This window comes from Thamnophis elegans, chromosome 4 (genome assembly GCF_009769535.1).
Source record: "Thamnophis elegans isolate rThaEle1 chromosome 4, rThaEle1.pri, whole genome shotgun sequence".
In the NCBI taxonomy this organism is placed as follows: domain Eukaryota; kingdom Metazoa; phylum Chordata; class Lepidosauria; order Squamata; family Colubridae; genus Thamnophis; species Thamnophis elegans.
Window position 1 is genome coordinate 102,887,669 of NC_045544.1, and position 14,593 is coordinate 102,902,261.

The 14,593-nt window shown below is 37.1% G+C and overlaps 1 protein-coding gene across 1 annotated transcript in view; it reads right to left on the reverse strand.

The window, feature by feature from the left end:
* The window catches only part of LOC116507755 (neurexin-1-like), a 305,988-nt gene that overhangs the window by 270,069 nt on the left and 21,326 nt on the right, over positions 1-14,593 (reverse strand). Inside the window, exons 5-6 of the mRNA XM_032216082.1 lie at positions 13,069-13,242; positions 4,737-4,856 (exon numbers count right to left, since the gene is read on the reverse strand). Of these exons, the coding sequence (XP_032071973.1) occupies positions 4,737-4,856; positions 13,069-13,242 (294 nt within the window). The remainder of the gene's footprint in view (positions 1-4,736; positions 4,857-13,068; positions 13,243-14,593) is intronic.

Genomic DNA, 14,593 nt, shown 5'->3' on the forward strand with positions numbered 1-14,593 from the left:
CTGGTCATAATGTTAACTGTCCCATTCCTTTAGCTAGCAAAGAAAGGCACCTGGGCCAGTGTTTAACCAAGTGTACAATTTACTGGAGCCTAAAATGGTTACAGAAGAAAAGCAAAACCAGCTCTGATATTTTCACGTGCAAAAAGCATAATTAACTTTCCCTTTCTTCCTTGGCCTGCCCATAGTTATTATTCACTATCCAAACACTTACTTTCCTTTTTGTTTGGGAACAAGCTCTTCGTTCTGGCAGACATCCCCAGCAAATAACCTTGGGAGGCTAGCACTGTCCCAGGCTTCAAACTAGCATTCTTGGCATTTCTTTAACTCCCACCCCCATAACCTCCCCACAACCCTACCATCATTGCTAATGCTATGCAAGACAATTTGCAACCATGACATATAGTTAGGATGCTATCACTGGTGTATGCAGATGAAGGTGAGAGTTCAGAAGGGGACTGCACCATGAAAAGGGAGAATGTTTATGTCCAGCAAAGACTTCTAATAGCACATTGAAACAATGCCATACCCATTAACAGATGCTACAGATCATAGCAGGACATCAGAATCACTTTCATGAATGGAATTATTCCACAACTTGGTAATGTCATATATTTAAATACTCAAATACTCCTTTTTCTGAGGATTGCTTTGCCCACTGTCACATGGGTCTCTGTTCTTTATTATCATACCCAATCATACTTGATACTGTCCTAGTAGTATTAGTGGTGCACGTTTTCTCAGAAGCACTACCCATTGAGTTTAATAGGATATAATCCCAACTAGCCAACTACAGTTTAAAATATTGTATAATTACTCTTCTGAAAAAGGTTTATATTTTGTAATTTTCTCTTACTTATATTTTAGGCAGAGATGGGTTGCTACCGTTTCCAGTAGCGGGTTGCCATTTTTTTTTACTACTGGTTCGGCCATGCTTGCACATGCATACAACACTTCTGCGGATGCGCAAAAGCGTCTGGGTGCATGGGCGGAGCCTCCTGCCACCGCTACTACCAGTTTGCCCAATCTGGGCCAAAGAACCCAGGCTGGCCATGCCTCCAAACTGGTTCCCCGGTTGCTGCAGCATGTTTTTTGGCATTTTTAAATGTTCTGCTCATGCACAGACCTACTTACAGCCAACTGTGCAAGCACATGGAGCGCAAACAAAGCACACACACACCAACTGGCAGTAACGCCAGCAGCAACCCACCCCTGATTTTAGGCACAAAATATATAAGGAAAATGTATTTCCTGAAACTAGCTGTAATTTTTCAAAGGGATTATTTCTGTTCTCTTAGAGTTTCTTAAGGGCTCTTTGAGAATCCAAATACTATTAAGTAGGAATTCAGGGGAACAACTCTCTAGCTCTCTTTTTGAAAACAGATTCTTAGCCCATACTGTTTACAGCTACAAGTTCTATTTTCTATTCTTTCCTGTCTCCTTAACAAAGTTATAACCAAACAGAAGATAATCTTAGGAATATACAAGCATGAAACTTGAATTCTATTATGTTATTATTGCAATATTTTATGCACAAAATAAAGAACATTTTCAACAAATTTCCCCAAGTTCAAGTAAATGTATTATCCATTATATTTCAAGTGTTCTTTATGAAAACTCTTGAACTCTGAATAATTTATTTCATCATTTCATACATTTATTATCATTATTAAATATTTGGCTCACTGCTTAGCAATGAAACTACATAGCCAATATTTATAAAAAAATGACATACCATTTTGAATCATTTGGTTAGCTTGATTTAATTAATTTTAAATTTTCAGATTTCATTATGTAACACATTCTTACACTTTGCCTTAGATCAGTTAAAATCAGAAAAATACTGACTTGGAAATAACTATAAGACATTTACCTAAACAATTTATATAGCCACCCATCTCACAGCAGTAAGTCAGTACACAAATTTTTAAACTAAATTCGGGCAGTGTGCAAATGATTTAACTAAACCCAAGGCAGAATATACCTGATGGAACCTTAAAATAATAATTACAATAATAATACTTAATCTGATTTTGATCTATATAACCAGACACATCCACCAATTGTGCTACTGTAATCTTTTGGACCAAGAATGATACTTGATCCAAGTTTTAGCACCTTGCAGAAGATCAACAAGTTTGGGCAATCTAGATCACTGAGTACATTTTATTGCATAGGGCAGATGCTGTGACAAAGAAAGCATGATTGCCCATTTTCCACAAAATAATATTTTTTAATGAAAAGGACCTATAGCAAGTACATTTTTTTAATGACCACAGGGTTTACCAGAAGGAACTTTGCATGGCAAACAAAAAAGAAGCTCAATATTGTAAAGCAATAATTTAAAATAATGAAAAACATTCAGGCCCTGAAAAAATAATTCCCACTCATCCCTCATCACTCATGCCATTTCTCCCAACATATTGGCTCAAGTGTCTGGGGTAAGAGTCAGATTTTCATTGCTTTCCTGAAGGCCACCAGAATCAGCTTTCCCTCTGAAGCATCTCCAAGGGAAGACTGTTCCATAAGACAGGTGAGACCCCATCATGTGACATTCCTTCATTGAGGGGACCCAGAGCATGCCCATCTTGCCAGATGTAGTTGGGATGGGCAGAAACCATTGAGAACTGGTGGTCCTGCAAATAACATGCCCATATGCCACGTAATGCCTTTAAAGGTGATAACCAGCACCTTGAATTATGGAAGCCTACTAAGAGCCGGTGCAGCAGTGTTACTGGGGTATGCTGCTACTACCAGAGCTGCCGCATCTTCCAAATTCTCTTCAAATCAGTCCTGTATGGAGCGCCTTGCAATAATCTAATTGGGAGATGACTAAGGTATGAGTGACTGTGAGTAATCCATATGTATTGAACAAAAGCCCTCTTGGCCATGGTTACCACCGTCCTTGAAGCAGTACACAAAGTCCAGAAGAACCTCGAGATTAACCCAAGCTCTGACTGAAGGTCATCCCAGCCTGAGTTAAATATGGTAAATTACTAGATACAGGGGATCCTAAAACCCACAAACATTCAGTCTTGTCCATGCTGATATGAAGGCGATTCTTCACCATCCAGGCCTGTACAGGCTTCAGGAAAGCACCTTGTCAGAGACATATACTATTGATGTAATGCTAAGTTACACCTTAGTAATATAATTGTTATTTTCATTGCTAGTATATCTGATGCTGGCTTTTCAAACTGGAATATGGCAGACATATATTACTGCATAATCTCAGTACACATTTCTCTCAAACATTACATTTCCATTTATCACTTCTGTAGATTTTGCCCAGGTTCTATGCAATGGATACAAAGGACAAAAATAATATCTGAAAGAAAGAGGCTTGAAGTGAAAGCTAGAGGTGATATAAATGTCAAGCCTCCATGAATTGAGGTCACCTTGGTTGACACTGTGAAAATATCATCCTGAGTACAGTAATAATATCTGTACCATTTCATGAGCTAACTGAACAGCAATGAACACACAGTGGTCAAAAGCAAAGGTTTCAATGTCCCCATAATAGTCAGGGACTCTCTATCAACTCTCATTTTGAATATAATCTTTAAAAAAATAACAGACTTTATTTTAAGAAAGATAAACATGTGTCTCTTAAAGACGATATGATAGTACAAACCAACTCCATCTCATTTCTTAGGATAGTTTAGGCAGGAAGTGCAGCATTTTCACATATTTGTTCTCTTAGCATTATTCTTACCCCTACCTTTGTCAGCATTAAGAATGCAATGTACTTAAAAATAAAGTAATGCTATTTCCAGGAATTTACTGAAACATTTAACAAATTCATGCTTGCATTTGTGGCCATATGTCCCAGTACACTGTCCCATGATGACAAGCTGGAAATAACTGAATTACAAACACAGGGAATATAGGATTGCAAATGTTTTAAAAATTGGTTTAATGAAAACTTGTGTTCATGTCTCAAATATTACACGTCCTTGTTTATTTGATAAGATTTCTTGAAAATGATTTGCTTAATCTTACTCATATCACAACTGGAAATTATCCCATCAGATATTTTCTAGTAGAAATTACTAAATTACTAAACATAAATTCATTATGTACTGGGATAGCAAAGATATGTATTGTGACTTTTGTTCATCATTGTATTGACTCATGTCAGAAGATTCTAACATCTAAAAACACAGTTTCTCCATCCCTAAAGGTTATAAAATTAATAAGTGATACCAAAATTTATTCAGATGACATTTAACTGAAATAAAGCCTGGAGTTATTATTTGATGGAATATTTCAGGTCACCTAAATTTATCTGGTGTAGGAAGGTAAGAAAGAACTGTCATTTGTAATTTCAACTTTGTGGAATAATGTTACAAAGTTATAATACATCTCAGTAAAGCAAGAAATAAAATAAGTGAAAACTGAAGCCCAATGTTAAGAAACTGATACCAAGAATAAAATGCCCATATCTAATATATTTTATTTCAGGACATTTTTCAAATCCATATAATATATGAAATTTCCAAAATCACAGTTCTAGAATCCCTGCATATCTGCTTTCTAAGGCAGTTCTGTACTTTGGTCAAATACTTCCTACAGTCATATCAGGAATGCCTAGTAGTTATTGCAGAGTTTAGTAGATAAATTGGTTATAACTTATTAAATCGATGCAACCTTTTGGACATTCACTTCAAGACAACACTTTGGAACCCTTAGCACTTTTTAGAGAGAGTGAAAAAGAGGAAAGTCACTTGTGTACTCACGGTCATTGCACAGTGTCCCACTGAAAGAAGTCATGCTACAGTCACAGCTAAACCCATCCCATTGCTGCAAGCAGACACCTTGGTTAGCACAAGAGTCTTCTTGACATGTGGTGCTGGGACCTAACAAGAAAGGACACCATAGAAAAGAACATGAAGGTCTGTCATTCAGAGTGACCATATGTGTCATTGGATCACACAGAGTAGTTGCCAACATCTCATGTTTATAGAATAAATTATGGGAAAAAGCTGATAAGGGGATTGGTGGTAACCCATATTATCAATAATATTCAAGCTATATAGAGACATATGTTTTTTGTTTGTAACACAAAGATATGAATTCATCTGGGATGATAACATAAGAGAAGCAAGTAACTCAAGCAAAAGGAAGTGATAATTCTCACATATATTTCTAATTTTACTTTAACATCTATAAACTATCTTTTCCAAAACAACGAATTTTACTAGAGATTGCGGAAAACATAATATAAAACTGTAAAAAAAACAGAACAAAACAAAATAGAAACAACCAAAAAGAAAGCCACACATGTCATATTAAAAGCAAGCAAGGAGGAGAAAAATATGGCTATCCAAACAATGGTTTGATAAACAGCTATATCTACTGACAGTCATAAGACCTTTGGGTTGGCATTTTTTTAAATTTAAAAAAACATTGTTTTCTCATTAGCAGGAATGTTGGCAAGTATCTTTTTACATGCTTTAAATTGTCCCATGCAGGTTTTTAAAGAACAAAGTAGATAGAGGAGAAATCAGCCAACTAATGCACCAACATGCTAAAAAAAATGACATTCACACATGAAAAACAAAACTATTCTATTTCTAAAGATCATAATTAGACCACTGGGAGAAACAAACAAATAAAACATTAAAGAAAGAGGCATGTTCAAAGCACTGAAGCAATCACTATACAAAAAAAAAAAAAAGACACAAGACTGAAAGCCTGTATTTCAGTATATCCTGGGAGAAGATAGTTCTCTGTGCCATATTTTTAATGGTAGAAGAGGAAAATGAGCTACAACACACAGCTATCAGCACAGAAGTGGCTGAAGGTTCTCAATGTGTTGTATGGGTTTCAGTCTTGTTTAATATATACAAGGGCATCTACCTTGCAAATCAGCTTTCATCAATGCAACTTTGCCAGCAAAATAAAAAAAGCAAAATATATTAAATGTTAGTAAGCAAATATTGAAATGGCAGCAAACACAGAAAAATTGTTCAGAGGAAAAAAAAAGTGCATGCTGCTCTCAAAGAGGAAAAGAAATTCCAAGTAGTGCAAATAAATTAATGCTAATAGACATAAATATCCAGCAAGCCAAAATGAGAATGCAATAATTTGCCAGCATTTACTACAAATATAATGGTTAATTGAGCTGATGGCATGTAATGAAGGAAAATTAAAATCATTTCTTTTCATAGGATAAATGTGAACACATTAGCAAAAGGAAATGGATGGTTTAATCCTGAGTAGCCATTTGTTATGTTCAGATACAAGCAGTTCAACCGTTAACACATTATCCTTTGCCATCCTAATTCTCTAGAGGAATTGAAGGATCTGTAGGTACCCACATTCCAGAGAATTGCTTTGGTGCTTACTCGCTCCCTTTCCACCTAATTAAGATATACAGATAAGTCAAATATTGGTACTCTTTCTACCTTTACCTTAAAAAAAATATTAATATACCCTCAGGTAACTGACACAAGTATATGGCATTCACCATTTTAATTCCATAATTGATATAGCAGACACTTAGCTTTTGGTGTATGACTTAACATATTCTTGTAAATAGTTAAGTGAAAGAAAACAATACAAATGAAGGTTGAAGATTGGTAGGTAAATGGATGCTCTTCACTGGCCATAGGCATTATGATAGTCATTTTGTGACTCTCCACAGGTCTTTCCTAGCAACCAGTTAGTCTCAAAATTCCAAAATAATTAAAATCCCTGGATTCAAATGTACATTAAGAACTATACCCTACAATTCAGTTCACATCCTACATGAGTCAGTTAAAGACCTAGTAGCTGTATTTGCACAACATGGTTTTAATCTTGTTTGTTTTGTAACTTAGCTTTTTACATGAATACAGCCTAGGAAAAGGTTAGCTTTAGCAGAAATGGAGCAGCTTTAGTAAGCAGTTAATTGAACATACTCTTCCATGTTATGCAAATAATTTTGTTGGCTATCCTTTCTCCCAAGGATCAGAGGGAGACTGGTGTGGCATCAAGTGACAACTACACATGTCATCAAAAGGCACATGCTTTTGTGATCTACAACTCATTTCATATGCAGTCAAGAGGGGGGGGGGGGCTGGGGCCACAGTCAAAGCTCTAAACTCTTTTCATCTGATACATGTAAAAATGGGCAGAGCTTTGTTCATTTGTTCAAGGTTGACTCAGCCTTCTATCCTTCCGAGATAGGTAAAATGAGGACCCAGATTGTTGGGGGAAATATGCTGATTCTGTAAACTGCTTAGAGAAGGACTATAAAGCACTGTGAAACAGAATATAAGTCTAAGTGCTATTGCTATTCATGCAGCTGCTTTCTTGACATTTTGGAATTCAGCAAATACCTCACAATTATCTGATTGATATATTGTAGTTTGCATTTGACATTATTTTGGGTGAAAAAGTATTTTGATTTGTAAAACGTGATAGATGTCTGTAGTTTGGTGAACATACTATAATGAAGCAAACTATATATTAGAAGAAGGAAAGTGCGTTGGATATTTTTGCTGCTTTGAATTATTTGTAAAAATACAATTAGTCCTCGATTTACAACAATTCCTTGAGTGAACATTCGAAGTTACAATGGCACGGAAAAAGCAACTTAAGAGTTTTTTTTCTTACTTGCAACCACTGCAACATCCCCATGATCATGTGATCAAAATTCAGAAGCTGGCAACTGACTCCTGTTTATGGTAGCTGTTGTGTCTCTGTCTCATGTGATCACGTTTTGCAACCTTCTGACAAGCAAAGTCAATGAGGAAGCTGGATTGATTTAACAACTGTGTTAACAACTGAAGTGATTCACTTATCTACTGTGGCAAGAAAAGTTGTAAAATGAGCCAAAACATTCTTAACAAATGTTTCACTTAGCAACATAAATTTTGGGCTCAGTTATCATTATAAACCGAGGACTACCTCTAATAAACACAGGATGCAAATGAATAAATAAATAATTTGAATTTGAATTTTGAATTTGAATTTCCTTTATTTGTATGCTGCCCTTTTCCCTGGGGGGACTCAGGGCGGCTCACAATTCAAAAAGGGAGGGGGGGAAAGACAAACAGTATTCCAATATGGAAACAATACAACATATTAAAAGAGAGCACAACAGTCACACAATTCGGGTGGGATTGAAATCTTAACCCCAGGCCAGCCGGGACAGCCAGATCTTCAAAGCGGCGTGGAAGGATTGGAGGGTGGTGAGGGTCCGAATCTCCATGGGGAGTTCGTTCCAGAGGGTCAGAGCAGCCACCGAGAAGGCTCTCCATTTTTTTTCATTTTTTTTTCATTTTATTAAGCATTTATAGGCCGCCCTTTTCCCTGAGGGGACTCAGGGCGGCTTACAATAATAGGGGGGGGGGAGTGCAGGACAAAACACAAAAAGAAAATGTGAGTAAAAATAATTAGCAGTAAAAACCCAACATTCATTCAACATTCGGGAGGGGCGAGAGTAAAGTCTTATCCCCAGGCCTGACAGGATAGCCAGATCTTGAGGGCTGTGCGGAAGGCCTGGACGGTGGTGAGGGTGCGGATCTCCACAGGGAGATTGTTCCATAGCGTCGGAGCTGCAACTGAGAAGGCTCTCCTCCGCGTAGTCGCCAGTCGGCACTGACTGGCGGATGGAATTCGGAGGAGGCCTACTCTATGTGATCTGATGGGACGGAGGGAGGTAATCGGCAGAAGGCGGTCTCTCAAATAGCCAGATCCACTACCATGGAGTGCTTTATGAATGGTAAGTAGGACCTTGAAGTGCACCCGGAGATCAACAGGTAGCCAGCGCAGCTCACGGAGGATCGGTGTTATGTGGGCGAACCGTGGTGCGCCCGCAATCACTCGCGCGGCTGCATTTTGGACTAGCTGAAGTCGCCGGATGCTCTTCAAGGGCAGCCCCATGTAGAGCACATTGCAGTATTCCAGCCTAGAGATCACAAGGGCTCGAGTGACTGTTGCGAGGGCCTCCCGGTTCAGGTAGGGCCACAACTGGCGCACCAGGCGAACCTGGGCAAATGCCCCCCTGGTCACAGCTGACAAGTGATGGTCGAAACTCAGCTGTGGGTCCAGGAGGACTCCCAAGTTGCGGACCCTGTCTGAGGGGTATAAATTTTGACCCCCCAGCCTGAGTGATGGAACGTCGGCCAAATTGTTGGGAGGAAAACACAACAGCCACTCGGTCTTGTCCGGGTTAGGTACCAGTTTGTTAGCTCTCATCCTCCGGGTAGTTGCCAGTTTGCACTGGCTAGTAGATGGAATTCGGAGGAGGCCTAATCGATGCGATCGTATCGGTCTAGTGGAGGTAATTGGCAGTAGGCGGTCTCTCAGATACCCAGGCCCATTACCATGAAGGGCTTTATAGGTGATAAGTAGCACCTTGAAGCGCACCCGGTGCAAATAAAGCACAAATAAATATTGGAAATATGTGATGAGTTATAGATTTGTTTTGAATGCGTCTTGGATGAAGCCAAAGAAAAAAAGAATATTCTTTACCACCATTTCAATGGTAAAGTACAGTGGTAACATCTGGCTCTTTTAAAAAACGAGTGGAAGGAAATGGAAGTAAAAGGTCAAGGCTATTTCTGAATATGCTGAAAGAGGAAATCTTCATAAATTGAACTATACACAAAACACAATAAATTATGGGACAATTTTGTGAGAGCCCCATCAGATTTTAAAAAATTTATTGAGAGCGGCTATAAATAATAGAATCTTCATTTTTAAGAAGAGATTGGACAACCATTTGTCTGAAAGGGTATAGGGTTTCCTGCTACAGCAGGGAGTTGAACTAGAAGACCTCCAACATTCCTTTCAATTCTGTTATTCCATTCCAAAAGCTACTGAGCCCTGAGTGAAACAAGTGTGGTAGGAGACTGAAGAATAAGAGGATATTGGATAGTAACTGAAAAGCTCAAGTAGGTACAAAATGTGAAGTAGGAGTCTTCATATTAGGTTGTCTATTTTTGGATCTAGAAAAGGAAATCTGTGTAAAAAAATGGCATAGAAGAGCAATGGGATCTGTGTGGCTTGGGAGTTGTAGTTACAGAGAGTCTTCTACCAGATGGTAGAAGTACTTTTCAGTACTAGAACCTAGATCCAAGCACAGTAGAGCTACTAATTTAGCATGACCAGCCCCCTTTGACTGAGTGACCAAACCACTAGCCACTGTTGCTAATCTATGTCATATAATGGTGTCCTCAGTTGACATCCATATTAAACCCATTTTCATTGGTTTTATAACAAAGACCTAAGTATAGGTTGAATGTATTCAGGGCTAATGTTAGATTCTGACTGCATCCATTCAGATTATTTTCAGCCTTTCAGTTTGATTCTGTAAATAAGCTTGATTATATAAATTACTTGGCAGTTAAGGTGATTCTTAAGAATTTGGGTGCTACATAATTAAATGATTATTTTAATACCAAGATCTAATCACTAACAGAATGTATCACCATCTGCCCTCTTTCTCACTTGCACCAGAATCTGTTACTTTCAAGCTTTACAAAATAAAGTGAAATTGCCTTTAGGTGTATAGAAGCTATGTATTCATGTATTGAGTTACACTTTAGGTTTTTTTTTTTAACATTAATCATCAAATTAAAATTAGAATTCAAGTCATAAGGATTTAAAAATTCAAACAAAAAATAAATACCATGTGGACAATTAGACAATATGAATGAACATGTAAGTAATAAAAAGTTGAATGGACGAATTTGGGATTTGGGCTCTTCATATCAAACCAATCAGCAGACCTTTACTATACGCAGGGGGGAAAAAACTTGGTTCAAAACATCTGCTTTTTTTTGTTTTTTGTTCCGGGCAGGTGATTTTGTGGGCTGCAACAGGAATATTGAATATTGGAATGTCTACAGTAGAAGAATTGTGTTTTTTAAAAAATACCATGACATCTGTGAATATTTCATTGAAACCATTTTTACATCTGTACTAAAAGGGAAATAGCTTCCTTTGTGCAGTCATGAATTCCATCTTAAGTGCCTCTCCTGTGAATGCCTTTGATGGAATCCCTCTCTTTAGCTGCCATATATGACTATTGGCTTGGTAGCATGAATGTTGTGAATAGCAATAGTACTTAGACGTACATACTGCTTCACAGTGCTTTGCAGCCCTCTCTAAATGGTTTACAGAGTCAGCATATTTTCCCCAACAATCTGGGTCCTCATTTTACCGACTTTGGAAGGATGGAAGGCTGAGTCAACCTTGAACCTGGTGAGATTTGAACTGCCAAATTGCAGTCAGCTGGCAGTCAGCAGCCTGCAGTACTGCATTCTAACCACTGTGCCCCCATGGCTCCTATGCCTATGAATTGTTTGAAACAATTGTTTGCTTCTAAACAAACATACATTGGTGATAAAATAATCATCTGGACACATTTTGCAATTGTGCCTATAGGAGGCACCTGGTTTTTTTTAAAAAATAAAATAAAATCTGAAGTAGGGAGAGTACATATTTTCACAGATCACTGAAAAGAGAGAAAACGAATTGAGGAAGCTTAATGACAGGCCACAACTCTGCCCGAGAGAAAAGGCAGAAGATTTTGGCTCCTTATTCACACAAATGCATTGAATAAAAATCATCTTTAAAAAGTGAGAGCTTAGTTATTGAGGTTATGGATTGCACCGTTTCTTTCTCTGAAATTATTTTTTGTTTCTATCCATAATCCTTGCTTACCAATAAAGCAATTTTATTTTAATATTTACCAAATCCTATAATACAGTTCTAAAATATTGTTTCAGACTTCCTCCATGACCTTGTCCGCTGGGACCAAGGATATAAAGAGCTAATATAATTCCAGCCTACGCAGGAAATAGTCATGAAGCAATACCTGAGGAAATCCTTGATATAATGACTTATTTATTAATTGGATATGCCTTTGAAACCAAAGGGAAATGATATGTGTCATAACATGTTCTGCACAGAACTAATGCTAAATACATCTAGGTAGATAACTGCAGTAACAAAATGTAATTGGCCACATTTAAAACTAACTATAAAATAAAGTTGATTCAAGATAACTTCTTATCTTGGTGATAAATATATCATTTGCATTATTTTCTTCATAGCAGTATAGATATGGCTACCTCCTGGAGGCTTATACAATTTTTCTGCCTGGCTTCAAACTCTGATATGAAGGATAATTCATTGTTTTTGTCCCTTCGTTTTCTATATCTGAAAATTCTTGGTCTACAAATATATTATGCTTAGTTATTCCTAACAAATCAATTGAGTCATGTGACTTTTTTCTTATCTCACATAACAGATAAATATGCACAAACTATTGGGTGGCCCTTCATCACTACATTTTCAAATTATGTCAAATATAAGCCTATGAGAAAAGTGTGAAAAATTACCAGTTGGTGGGATGCAGCTGATTAACTGTAGGATGGATATAATTACCAAGCTGAGATACTGAAGATGCTTGTTCTTATTGTGGCAGGAAAGGAACCAGTAATATGGACAGCAAATATATCGGTCAGCTTCCCACCATCCCACCCCTGCCATTTCAAGACTGGTAGAGAACACTTTAATTTGGCTGTTTGAAAGACTCCCTAGACTCAGACTCTCTATAGAACCCTAACATCTCTTTTTCACTTAATGTGTCTTAGAAATGTGCATGTTAATTAAATTAGTTAATTTATACTCTAACTACTATCTACGTACTGCAGTGCTCTAACTAGTATCTATGCACTGTGATTATATAAAATGCTGCTTGGGAGCTAATTATCACAACAATTAATTAAGATACTGCACAAACAAAACAAAGACAGGCAAATCAGCTAATTCACGGCAAAGAGCAGGATTGACCAATTGTGTTCTGATAGATAACTTAATATTCTCGTGCTTGAATTGAGTTTTGTGCCATTGGAGTGTATTTCTCAACTGATAGCATCCACTTCATTAATTATGTAAACTATCTAATTTAACAACTGTAACAAAGAATAAATTGATAAGATGGAAAACTGGCAGGGTCCAAATACAAATAACGTAGCAGAAAAGATGCCATAGCTCTAATATTAAAATTAGAAACATTTTGGTTACACATAAGAGTTTGAGACAAGTCTATGAAATGATCAACCATACCTTCGCATCCTCTTTCTATCTGTCCATTGCAAAACAGAGCATCTGAAATCAAATCTGGAAGACGCCCATTGAGATCCACAGAGGCAAGGCAGCCTTGAAATCCTTCTTTGGCATGGACCAATTTTGGCAAGGATTTATAAGTTTCTTTTGCTACTCCTCCAATATATAGATCACCTATGAAGTCAAACAAAAGGCTTAGATGAATAATTTTTTATTAATCTTATTCATTGATAAGTTGAACATGTTTTAATCTACCATAACTGCACAAAAACATTTTTCTTAATTTTTTATAATAAAACAAAAAGCCCTCCCCCCACAAACAACAACAACAAAGGAGAATATTTCATTCCTCAAACTATGTAATATTATCAGTGCTGATGATGCTACCTAATTTGGGTAGTGAAATCAGCAAGAAAACAACTAAGCTCAGAAAGTACCAAAGAGCCAATAAACAAGAATATAAAATAAAGCAAGAAAAGCAAATGTCAATTGCTCCTGAGGAAAAAAAAATACACCCTCTCTCTAGCCCCTAAATACTGGTAGTTCTTGACTTACAACCACAATTGAGCCCAATTTTTTTTGTTGCTAAGCGAGACATTTGTTAAGTGAGATTTGCCCCATTTTACTACCTTTTTGACAAAGTATAGTACTGTACAAGTGAATTATACATCATTTTAAAGTCTTACTATAATGCACAATGATTATATGGTCAATTTTTAGTTATTGGAAACTTAGTGTCACAATCAATCCTGAAGTGTTGTTTCTCATTAAACACCACAACTGGAGAAAGACAGATGAGCACTAACATATTATTATGTTGACAAGGCAAAAATGACTGGAATAGACATCCTATGGATTTCTAGGAATGGATACAGCCAATGATTGACTTGATCTCCAAAGTCTGTTCTCTTGATTTGAAATAACCTTGCCAATTATTTCTGAATGTTTTCTACTGTATTCAGAAAAATACAGCTTCAAATAGGAATCTTTTTAGCCCCTCTAGTTATGTGAACCATGCATCATTAATATCTATATTTTTAGTATAATATATACTAATAATATTAATAGCATTCATAGTGATTGGCAAGGGGGTAGTGACATGTGTCAGGTTGCACACTCTACCCTTTTATTTTTGCAATGCAACAAGTAGGAAAGTACAGAGCTTGCATCATAATGTCACAACACGTGTTTCATTATTACAGGATCATGGTTAGGAAAAGACACCTAGGTGTAGAATGTTTGTTGCTGAAGAAACACAGGGAATTGTTTCTAGAGAACACCATGTGGGGGAAGACACAAGCAGAAGATGGATTTGTCCCTGGCTATCATAGTCCCTTGGAACTGAAGGGAGTATTTGCATGCTTGTCCTTTTCATTTGCTTGGCAAGCCTGGAATTCTGTCTCTTAGCATGTGGCATCACATTTGGAGGTGCCTGAAAATAGGGAAGAAGCCTCCCTTATATTTCAGAAAAGGATAATTTGTCTTTTCAGGGCTAAGTATATTTCATTACACATTAAATATAGAT